General features: G+C 36.8%; 1 protein-coding gene across 3 annotated transcripts in view; it reads right to left on the bottom strand.

The window, feature by feature from the left end:
- LOC126978564 (melanotransferrin) overlaps positions 1-11,496 on the bottom strand; it is a 36,251-nt gene extending 24,755 nt beyond the window's left edge. The window contains exons 1-7 of one of the 3 annotated variants that reach the window (XM_050827524.1): positions 11,337-11,496; positions 11,056-11,255; positions 9,363-9,485; positions 2,994-3,155; positions 1,828-1,961; positions 457-618; positions 82-231 (exon numbers count right to left, since the gene is read on the bottom strand). In XM_050827524.1, coding sequence (XP_050683481.1) covers positions 82-231; positions 457-618; positions 1,828-1,961; positions 2,994-3,155; positions 9,363-9,485; positions 11,056-11,255; positions 11,337-11,376 — 971 coding nt within the window. In that variant the 5' untranslated portion in view covers positions 11,377-11,496. Of the gene's footprint in view, positions 1-81; positions 232-451; positions 619-1,827; positions 1,962-2,993; positions 3,156-9,362; positions 9,486-11,055; positions 11,256-11,336 lie in introns of all 3 variants that reach the window. The other 2 variants (XM_050827517.1, XM_050827531.1) reach the window with 2 other exon arrangements.
- Between the last annotated feature and the right edge of the window lie 1,272 nt (positions 11,497-12,768).

The following is a 12,768-nucleotide window of genomic DNA, read 5'->3' as shown; positions in this document are numbered from 1 at the left end:
TGTGTGTGTGTGTGTGTGTGTGTGGGCGTACTCTACAGTCTACTCTCAGTATAATATGTAATGATGCATCTGTTTACTCACTTTGTTCTCTGCTTGGGCGTTGCAACACTGCTGGTAACGACCGCGTCTGCTGGTACTCTGCCCCAGTTGCAACGCTCCCATTGGGTCACTGGCATTCGACCCCCGTCTCGACATATCAACTCGAAATCTGCTTCCGTCACGCCACCTACAGTAAAATAGCAAAAAATATCAAATTATTTATTAGTCCCAGTAGGAGGCTTCTTTGCACAGGATGCCGGCTAGATTATTTATTAGGTACCACAACGGCGCCTGTGTTTGCTCGTGAAGCAGTAATGTGTAAGCATTATTGTGCTTCGGTCTGAGGGGGTTTTTTAAGTTAAGTGGTTTCCTTTTAAGTTTTATTTTATTAAAATCTAAAATAATATTATACCTAAGATCTTGTGTGATAGTATCGTGTGCTGTATGGTAGTGTCACGAACGAATGCGATGTCACCAGTGCCGTTGTTGACCAGACATTTGATGGCACCTTCGTAGCCGGCGTAAGGGTCTGCTAACGTGCATCGAACACCCGCCCCGCCACTGCATAGCTTGCATAGTCTGCAATATTTATGAAGTAGAAAAGTCAAAACTCCTCCTTTTCTTTAAAAAAAAACCGTTACCTAGAGAGCAAGAATCGTTTAATCGAAAACAATGGCAACAACTGCTTGCGGCCTTTTTTTAACTGGCAAACATAGTTTATCGTAAATCTAAGATTCCCATGAAATTTTGGGTGCATATTGGGTAGGTCTGAGAATCGGACAACATCTATTTTTCATCCCCCTAAATGTTAGGGTTGGTCCACGCCAATTTTTTTTTTAATTTTTTTTAAATTTGTTTGATTATGAGTCAGCATTAAAAAATACATAGAACTTCAAATTTTCAACTATCTACGATCAACAGTTACTTTTGTATCGCGATTTTAATATCGGTAATACAACATTTGCTGGGTCAGCTAGTAGTAAATATAAAACTTAATTTTGTATTAAAATTATAAAAAAACACATGGCTACAAATTTTCAACAATATGTACGTGTCGGGACAGCGTAAAATTATTTAGTAGCCGACAAAGTTCTTTTTATACAATCAGAGAGATTGATTGACCCACTTTTAGTTTTTACCAGACGTAAAAGAACGGAGCTTCTCAAGTCAACACGTAGTTTTCATATGTATGATCACATATTACTTTCTACAGAGTAGTTCGTTTTGTATAATACTTTATTATTGTATAGGGTATTATAATATCTCGAAGTTAGTCCCATATGAATTTGAAAAAAATAATCCTACCTCTTAGGGTGAGTTATTGTTCACTCACAGATTTTAATATAATGTATTAGAAATAAAAACCTCACGACGAATGAGTTTCACCTAGACTTTCTCAGTCTTTGCATTTCTGCTAAAGCTCATCGTGAAGTTTGTGTAATAACTTGATTGACTCTTGATGAGATAAGGCAATACTCTCAAGTGTTTTACTGTACTCAGTGCCACTATGGTAGGTATTTTAAAAGTAATAAAAAAAAATAGTATGTAGTAATTAGTAGGTAGATAATCGCCACAAAAAAACGCTATACGTAATTAAAATTAGTTTGTGTGCAAAATTACTTAGGTATACTGATATATGTTTAAGAACATAGTTATTAAGGTTATATTTTCAGTGTTTACGGCGTTTTATTTTTTTTAAATAGTGGTTTTATTTATTTCCCATAATACGTTCTAGGTTTTCAAACCGGGCATAGCTTAATCACCCAGGTCATATAATCAAAAACATACTTATCAGAATTATCTCCAATCGGGTTGTACATATCCCTCAGGGAATTGGGCGCACACGATTCACCAAAGAATTCAACAGCAGATTTCACATGGTTATTGCAGTCTTTTATTTTCAAGCCACCTTCTCGAATCAGCTGCGAAAAAAAACGAGTTTTACTCAATGAAGCTCTTAATTACCAATTTGAAGTTCTTAATAAAGGATCGGATCCCCTCTTTTCGCACCCCGTTCCCTCTACCCCTACCTCGCTCTAGACCATAGTTTCTCAACCTTATTTTGCTCACCGCCCACTTTGAGAATATATTTTTTTCTAGAGTATTTTCGTGTATTTTTTTGCCTTTTAGGTTATATTTTTTAATCTACCCACGCCCCATCTGCACTATCTCAATGCCCCCCGAAAGTCTCGAACGCCCACAAGGAGGCGTTATCGCCCACGTTGAGAACCTATGCTCTAGACAGTCTCACGTCGGTAGATCACGCCCCCACACGAATGCACAGCGCTCCACGGGGTCTCGTAATTTAAAAGGCGGCCGCGCCACCTAACCAAACACGAACTAAAACGAAGCAGGATGGATTTATAAAAAGGCCAATTGTGTCCCTCGGCGGAAGAGGAGCACTTCCATTTACCATGTCAGTTTCCTCCGTCCCAGTTTCCTCGCCCACACACTCATTGTTTTGGTCCTTCCAGCTGGATATTTCATTTTGTCGTGGTATCGACTGGACGAAAAGAATCCAAATGAGACGAGTATCCCTACTAAACGGTAGACCGTACTCTTGTCTCATGAAGTGGATAATAATTAAATATCACAAAAATTTAAACTTTGCTCCGTTAAATGACTCGGCTATGAAGATAGGAGGGAAAAGTTCTCATTTTATTGCAACTTACAATACCTTAAAGAGACCAAAAACAATCACTACATCGCAGAGCACCTGATGTAGGAGGTTCGAACCTAAAAAAATCATCTCATCACAACATTAGATATTATCTTTTATATTCCTATTATTAAAGAGATACGGAGGTGTCAAAGGTGAACACAAAAAAAAATTCAAAAGAATAATGGCGACATGAGATCCGTAAGAGCACCCCTCTTTTAAAGCCTTAAGAGCGGCCCCTACGTAATGGCTTCGAGTCAAGCTCAATAAAAGAAAAAATACACAAGCTACTCACAGTATGTATAGGCATGACCCATCCCGCCAGTGCTCCAACTCCTGGGAAACAGGCCTTCGCCCCCCGCAGTGCAGACAAGCCAGTGCCGCGTTGAACCTGAGGAAGTGCGCCCTTCTTGATCACCGCCACTGCATATTGGTATGGTTCGCCACCTCCATATACCTATTTAAAAATTTAATCATTTGTGTGATTTTTTTGATTAAAACGGTTACAATACCAATTACATTGCTGTCTACCGTCTGGTTTCCGATAAGATACGCCGTCGGGAACAAGTACGGGTAGTAACCCAGTTTTCGCTTATATAGGAAACGCAAAAATGCTTCTTGCACTTTCTCCAGCATAAGTGTTACTTCGTAGGGATTCAATATACACGAGCTTTAAGCTTACTACGCACAAGGGTACTGTAGTTTTATTATATTGAGGCTGTGGATCGCGCGCAGTTCTTAATACGAATTGGATGCTCGCATACAATTTTATGTCATCCGCCTAGAGGAGACGCTACTCATATTTAGGAATCTCAGGTAAGTCATTACCCATTAATAAAAATAATAAAGGTCCTAGGATTGAACCTTGATTCACCCAAGAGTGGGTATAGTAAGTGCTTGATTCATAAATTCTAAGCCTAATGAACTGCTGCCGATCACGGAGATAGTCAGACAAGAGATTAAAAAAACTTTCGACAGAAGCCTATAGCACAAAGTTTAACAAGCAGGATGTCGTTATTTACCCTGTCGAAAGCCTTACGGAAATCAAAGTAAAGCACATCTACATGTAAGCGCATATCTAATTGTTTTGATATAAATTCTGTTAATGTTAATAAATTTGAACTAACCGACATTCTGCATCTATAACCTATTATTGTACTTGTAAATGAATTAGTCTGTTAATTACTATGGGTCGATAACTTTCAACATCGGTTTTATCAGAACTCTTCGTTTGGTGTCGAGACACTTGGCCCGTGGGGCCCAGAGGCACAGAGAATAGCCAAAGTACTACTACTCTACGCGCCTCAATAGGACAACTGCAAACCCAAGGGCTGACAGCTATTTCGGCTGCCAGAATGTGTCTCTATGTTATCAGTCTTGGCACACTTTCTCGTCTAATCTAATAAGCATAGTTTTGTTTAAGTTAATAATTCTATAATTTGGATGAAGCTTCTTGTACAGTGAATGTCATAATACAAGAGGGAAACTCTATTTTAGATCTGTCAGACAGACTATCTGGGTCAGGGGGTCACTAGCTCAATGTCAGCTGCGTGCGTCGTTATAATGCAATGTGACCTTACTCCCAGATATATTGATTTTTCAAAAGCAAAATGCTACTATGCATAGAACCAGTAAATCTAATACACAAAATTCTAGTAATATAGTATTTGTCACCAAACTTCTCCAAAACGGCTTTGACCGATTTATGATTTTTTTTGTGTATATTCCATTAGCTATATTTTATACCCATAGGTGATAAGAGACACCCCTATAGTTTTTTATAGGCCGTCACGTCCACAGCGCTCCATTCCTCTTTCAATCAAAGACCACGTCCTTACAATAAGTAAGTTATTTTTCATTTCGATATCAAAATATTCACTAGAAATATTTTTTTTGGCAAAACAAAGCTTACCGGGTCAGCTAATATATTTATAAAACTTTTTTAATGAGATAAAGTGACGACACCAGCATGACGTTCACCTAATGGTGAGTACAATGCAGTGCCGCTGAGGATTCCTGACCCAAAATTTTATTACTATGATTATTCAAATATTAGATAATTTATACGTATAGAGAGAGCTTCTTCTTTTCAAGCAACGCATGACAACAGCCCAGGTTTATTACTTTAGTGTGCATGATAGCAACGTCTGACACACACACTTTATTTTAGTGTGCGTGCGTTGCAGAAAAGAGTTTAACAATTCGCCGTAATTGTTTTCGACGTTAGCTGTCAGTCTTTAGATGTGTAAATTATCTAAGATTCAAATATCTAAAATCATAAAGATTAAAGCAACTCACATAATATTTGTAACGTCACAACTCAGTAATGCGCGTAGCGGTCACGTACTTTAACTGAACTGAATTCAAAAGTTGCAGCTGGGGATGTCACTAGTGCGCGCGCAACTTTGTGCAACGAGTGATGTTACTGACCTAGATCTAGAAACTATCCAGGTATCTGGGCCAAAGGGCGACCGAAAATACAGTGAGTTATGCGCTTGCATTGTGTAACTGAACCAATGCCATAGAAACATCAGTTGTATGAATTGTAATTTTTTTATGAGAAAAAAAAACAAGCCCTGCCCATTACAATGCAGGACCGCTCATGATTCCCGACTGAATCCAAAACTCTAGGCGGCATCTTAATTGCGCTCGACTGTTTTGAGAATTGAGATGTTAAGTCTCATTAGGCCAGTAATTTCACTAACTAGGGCGCCATTCTAATCGAAACAAATTAATGCTTACTGCTGGACGGCAGAAAAAGAAGACGCTATAGTACCCACAGCATCGTTACAATTTTCAGGTCATTTTGTCACAGTCAAAGCGATACTCAGGTCAGAAAATAATTTAATTGTAACTAACTGTTTAATCTTAGCACCAATCGTTACTGATGAACTTAGGAAACACATACTCAAAACTTGGTAGTCTACTTTAACGTGACATTGGCAAATTTGTGGTGTCTTCCAAGTTCCACAGAAGCCGAAGTAGGAAGAACAGAAATTAAAGCACTTGTCCCACCATCGCTGAGAAAGCAATAATCCCGTACTTTATCTTAAGGCGTATATTGGTATATTTATATACATATTAATTTTCAGGTAATAAACACATTATAATTTTGACAAACAAACTAAAGTAATTTAAAAGTTTTGGACACCATTGCCTGCGGCCATTTTGATTTTTCCCCGGATTGCGGGTGGGCGGCGACCGCGCATAGTTTGCACTCAATAACTAAATTTGTTTCACGTTTGTTAAACTACAAAAATTTATGTCCACTTGCTCTCTCACTTGTTGAGCGTCGAATCCTACTCTTAGTTACATCGTATTCAATGTCGAAACGGTGAACGAACGAAACATTTTTCGATATTATCGGTCCTAACCCTACTCTTAGTTGAAAATGTCAGAGACGAATATTAGAATTTGACAAATAATCAAACGTCACTTTTACGATAATCTCAACGACACCTTCTAGGCTGTCACTGCTATTATCGTTTCAAGTTGTATAGATATATTTGCCATACAATATACATACTTAATAAATAAATCAAAAAATCAAAACTACTATTCAACAGGATTTTTTTACTAACAAGTAATTTAAGTCATTTTGTTGATCGGTTATGCGTAGAAATAAAACAAATGGCCGCCTGAGAAATAGGAAGTCGACGAGAAGGGTTGAGTTACTTTTTTTTACATTAATTTATTATCCGCAAGTTTTGTATTATTTATTCAATTTTAAATGGTCATATTATATTCATTACATAATTTTTAATATTATATTTTGTGTAAATGATATCAAATTGTTGGTGCAGAGTCTGGAAGGTCCTTAGCGTCTAAAAAATGTTTTGACTTTTTACACTTAACAGCGACATAGCACAGATAATATTTAGCTTTTCAAGGTTTGCTTATAATTCATTCACTCTAACATCTTAAAAAAATCAAAATATTAGTCTATGGTTACGATGTTGTTACGATAAACAATATAATAATAATAAATATTTTTATTTCAGGCTATAAGGCCCATAAAATATTATATATAACTTAAATCTACGTCACATTTTCGCGGCGATGTGAGGCGCGGGTTCGGTAGCTTCCGGCGGTCGGCGACGTCCGCGATACTTGCGGAACACGACCCCCTTCGGCAAACAACAAAAGAGTTAAAGTCTACTGCGTGACGCGTCACTAAATTTTCGACCCCCAACCGGAACCTTGTCTTCTCCACCAAGTACTGTACAATGTCGGAGGCCATGGTGGTGTGGTGAAAGCGAGAGACGTAGATATACGTCGCTGGGATTACGGGACGTAGGAGCTGGTTATGTCATATCGGTGCTGTGCCACATTGGTTATGACTAGGAGGCCTCCTCTTCTTCCGCTCCACCTTAATGAAGCCATCCTTGTCGGTTTGACACAGTTCTACAAGCGGGTTCGTTGCGGGCGTGCCCGCTTCCACTTTCTGTCCTCAGCACTGACCGCTTTCTGGGTTGTTGGCAGATGGCAGCCGCATAGTCACGTTGAGGTGTTGACGTAACGACAGCAGGCGACATCTCCGAGAGGGGAGGAGTTGAGGGACGGGCGGCAAGTATGAAATATGAAATACGAACATTTGTTAGAGTAGTGTAGGTGCGATATATTCGGAGTATTATCGTATCGTTCCGAATATATCGTTGTCGATTTTGCGAATAGACCTCCAGGTTGTGTTCGATATCGCCGCCACGTTGATATATTTTGTGCAAAGTTTTACAGATTGGCACGGAACCGTTGCAGCACCGTGGTGTAAGACTTAATAATATCGGAAACTATAACTATCCGGGTTTTCATTTCCTCGGTGTCCACTTTGGTGTGTACTCAAAGGTAAAAGTCGAGCGCCTTAAGAAGACAGGACTCAAGACCTAACCCGATCTGAAGAGTGCCGTACTTTTTATGTTGATATATGTCCTATTCATCGTATTATCGGCGAACAATTCCAGAACTTTCTACTCAAAGCCTTACACACCGACATCTTCAGAGTGAAGTACGTTCGTACGACGTACGTTCGAAAAACGTTCTTCGTATTCCCTGCGAGCTGCGGTGTACTTACATTAGAATGAGATAATAGATAGATAGACACATTAGAATGTTGAAATGCTCTTCATTCGAGTACTTGACACACTACCACGATCAATCACACCAACACCAAAAATCGCGAAATTGGCGCAAGGGCAAAATTTGCACATTTGATCCGTAAGCGAGTTGACGGGTGACTTAGTGAGTTTAAAGTTTGCAGTTTTTAGTCAAAGAACAGCGCTGTGCTCTCGCCGCGCTCTTTTTGTTTGACTCACCGCACAGCTGATAGTAGCTATCCGCAATTTGACCGGATTCAGGGCGATGACCTTCGTTTACTGGTAGAAAAGTTCCAAAGGTTTTTGACAACGTTTAATGTGGATTGTTCTTTTTACCGTAGCTTTTAATCTCCTATTTATTTTTTATTTTAAGTGGTGTCCTGCATCTTACTGCATACTCGTATCAAATATAGTAAAGTGCTGACTACCATTGATTATTTTCGACTACAGTATGCGCCCGTCACGCTCGTACACTGCGACAAAACTATCGAAACTCCACTTGCTTCTGGGCACGAATTTAAAGATTTACGACCTGTTACCATGGGAAATTTAGAACAATCTAGAGATTTCTTAAGCGACTCTCTGTCAGCGTGCTGTTTAGAGCACGATACACACGGGATAATATTTCGTAATTCAGCTCCTATAAGTCCGGAACGAGGACATCAAGCCAAGCATGGGTAGTTTGTGCCTTGTGACGAGGAGTCTTTCCTAGAAAGTGCCAGGAACATTTAAAAAAAATGTATTGCTATCACTATGCCCGAAGTCTTCACTTCTTCTCCAAAAAGAAGTGTTGTGGCTCAATGATATAACACCTCCAACCTAACCAAGACTGATACAGGAGATGACCTATTTCACTTTTATGACCACTTATGAAGCTACTTTGGAGTAATGAGTGTCTTTATTCTAGCGAACTTTGTCATTCTGATTGTTATAGTGCTCTCCAATTTTGAATTTTTTTTCGTCAGTCAAGGATATTTCTGTACTTTTAAGACACGGTCACCAAACCTCAAGTCAACTTTATTGATACGCAAAAGACTAATATTAGCGAAATCTTCATATTTCGAAATAATTTTCCTTATGTTCCAAATTTGAATTTAAAAAAAAAATACTTAGTTAGACCAATTTTATAGCCAGACTATTTATAATAACATAATCATCGTTGTCATTAAGACAATAGATTTTTGTTTCATTTTTATGCTTCAAGCCAACTATATACTTGACTAGATTTTATAAATGTTTCTGGACACGAGGTAAGTGGAATCCAGTGGGAGGCTCCATTGAGGCTAGATTATGTGTAAAATAATGGCTGACACCTTTATCTGCTGCGAAGCAGTAATGTGTCAACATTCGTGTGTTTCGGTCTGAAGGGCACCATAACTAGTGAAATTACTGGGAAAATGAGATTTAACATCTTATGTCTCAAGGTGACAAGCGAAATTTAAGTGCCACTCAGAATTTTTGGATTCTTCAAGAATCCTGAGCTGCACTGCATTGTAATGGGCAGGGTGTATCAATTACCATCAGCTGAATGTCCTGTTCGTCTCATCCCTTATTGTCATAAAATAAAGTCATACCTCTTGTAGCAACGGGACAAGGGAATGATATCTGCCACCAACATAGACTTCACCGGCATCTAGAGCCAGTAGTGATGCCTCGCCTTGATCAACCCATGACATGCATTCTTCAACATCAAAAGCCTGAAAATTAGGGAAACAAAATTTCAATGAAGTCTTTAGTTTCTTTATTACAAACTAATACAATGAGACCTTATCACTTTTCATCATCTCATTTTTGTTTGCTGTATGTTGAAGTGGCTCACATGAGAAGAACATAATATTACGTAATAATAACATTATTCTAAATTGAAAAAGTTTTTAATTTTCAAAAAATAAGGACAGGCATTGTTCAATAGTTCATCAAAGAGATATTTTTTTTATTGGCAGCAGCGGAATAGAATTGGTCTGTATATGCGGACACAAGGTCAAATTTAGTGATCAGAGATTAAAAAAGAAAGTCAAATCATGAATCTGAATCATAAAGGAAAGTCAAATGATCTTAACTGTAATGTAAAAACTGGTTTCTGTTAAGAAATAGTATTCACCATACACCTTGATAAATTAATTGAGTACATTTAATAATATTAACACACTTTTACACAAATATCTTGCCCCAAACTAGGCATAGCCTGTACTATGGGTACAAGACAGCTATATCTATATATATATATAAATGAATTGCTGTTCGTTAGTCTCGCTAAAACTCGAGAACGGCTGCACCTTTTTGGCTAATTATGGTCTTGAATTATTTGTGGAAGACCAGAGAAGGTTTAAAAGGCGAATAAATATGAAAATGCTCGGAATCAAATAAAAACAACAATAATATTTTTCCTTTAATGTGTCCCCGTCGTTCAGAAATCAAATTGAAAGAATTGTTTAAAATGAAGAACTAATTAGAATCTTTATATCTTTCTAACCTTCTCAGGAGGTAAGAAATAAACTTAATTTTAGCTAACTATAGTTGGTAGATTAATTATAGTTGTTAACTATCTTATAGATTATTTTTATGTAGATGGATAAATCTTAAGTTATAATCTTAAGTCGACATCTATTTCTCATTTCCCCAAAAATTTTAAATATTGTTTTTTTCTTATTACTTCTTATTTACTTACTTAAACATACATAATATATTGTTGCCTACAGTAAAAAGCTAAAGTGTGTTGATATCTTTATGATAGTATAAAATAAAGTCCCTTTCACTGTCTGTTCATTTAATTCTTTTAATTTATTTAACACATTTTAATGCAGTTTTCAGCAATCGATAGAATGATTCAAGAGGAAGGTTTATATGAAATTATTCAGATCACACTTTTCATTTAGAAGTTACGTTGGATGTAAAAACTCTCTAAGTAAGAAAAATGTCATGGATTGAATAAACTGTTGTACATTTGGTATATTTACAAATACTACTTTATGTTTTTACTTATATAATATTATTTTAATTTATATCCTTAAATATAAAGTATATTATTATTGTGTAAACTATTTTCGGTCCTTTATAGCGTCCATGAGGGCAATGTCATGGGCAGCAGCTAGTTGTATTATAAAAAAAACGAAAAGCATACATAGCTAAAGTTATGGTATTTTTGGATTAAACAAGTAATGGTATATTGGCACTTGCATAGTGTAACATGGTTTCTTAATTATTATTACCGGTTAACTACATTCAGATTTAAAGTAAATAAATTAAAGAAGATCTTGTAACACTTACTCTTTTACACTTTATTTCGATAAAATTCTTTCCAAATAACCCTTTGTCCTGCAGAACTGCCTTAGCAAGTTTCTCACACTTCTCTTGTTCAGGTATTGAGGTGGTGCACCATGTTACTAAGTCCTGCCCTTCTATTTTTGGTTCTTGAATTATACCATTACTAACACCTTGACTTCCATAGTAACTGCCACTCACAGACACTGAAATTTAGCAGAAAATTTGTTTTTCAAAACTTTTATTACTTACCGAGTATTGTAAACAATTAATATTAAGTAAGTTACCAAACAAAGTTATTAAAATATTTATTATCACAGAAGGCATTGTTTACTGGTTTCTTGATTATTATATGTTTAATTAATACATGATTTGTTTCAAAAATAAACTATAACTTATAACTTCAAACAATGTTTTAATCGAACATTCGCTCGGCACCGCCTAGTAATGAGGGTTGCCAACAAGCATTAAAATAAAAATCCGGTTATAAATTTAAATTATTTTCGTATGAAGCGTAATGAAGTGTTGTGTCATTGTAGACCTTGAATGTTTATAATCGTAATTATTTTACATAAATATTTACGATGTTTAATATTGTGGCATCATGCGTTGACTCTGGCCATCTAGCCACAAGATTCATAAAAAGTAAATTGGTATTACAGACACCTTGCACATTCAGTAAAAACACCGATTTTCTATTCCGGAACTGCTCACCTATGTTTCTGTTGATAAATGTAATATATAAATCTGTTGAATAAAATGTAATATTAGAAATACTGTATTAAGGTTATTATTATGGTTTGGAATAAAAAAAAACAGACTAAATTACTTATTGGGAGACTTATGGGGATTAATGTGTGTACCCTAATTTCGTAATCAGTTCAGCGCGTTCGTCGCAAGCGGTCTTTCGTAATCACATAAACAGCCGTATTTTCGATCGCTTATTATTTTTAGTGGTTTCACTAGTTTTCAGATAAATTCACTAAAATCATCGTAACGATAAGCATTCTTTAGCTAGACGTAAAATTATACGCGTTGATACGCGCTTAAAATAGCGCAGTAAACAAGCGACATTCAATGTTTACAGAGCCCGGAACTCAAAAGTGTCAAAGCTACACATTCTAACCACTTACCATGACTTCGGAAAAGTTAGGCTCTATTGAGAAGAAGTAACAAGAAAGTCACTGTCAGTATTTTAAGCTGCAAATAAGACATAAATTTAACAACAAAATTGATTTCTCCTAGACAGGTTTATCCAGTCACCACAAGTAGCCCCGTTCTCGAGCATGATGCAGGTATCAGTCATCGCTTCACTCCACTATATTTTAGGCAAGGTACCGACCCGTCCCACGACGTGATGTCACTCAAATATGTGCGATTGAAACGATGGCTGGTTCATGCGTAGACTTTTGCGAGTCCTTTTTGTGGTGCCTAGTCGACCTGTTATAATTATTAAATCATTGCATTTGTTTGATGAGATTACTAATAAAGACAATAACTACGATCATCATGTTCACAAAGCATCCTTACACAAACAATGACTTCAAGCTCATAGGTTGATTCATACAACGATAGTAATTTAGAATTTATAAGTTGCCGATGTTACAAAGAGTGGCCGTTAGGTTCTTCTCACGAGCTCTACTATTTATGTTTGAACTCAACACCAGAAAACAATTATATTGTGTCATTTCAAAACTGTCAACTTCATTCTTACGTCAA

The sequence above is a fragment of the Leptidea sinapis genome, chromosome 3 (assembly GCF_905404315.1).
Source record: "Leptidea sinapis chromosome 3, ilLepSina1.1, whole genome shotgun sequence".
NCBI lineage: Eukaryota > Metazoa > Arthropoda > Insecta > Lepidoptera > Pieridae > Leptidea > Leptidea sinapis.
Note: the sequence above shows the minus strand (reverse complement) of the source record. Positions and strands in the feature narration are given on the sequence as shown.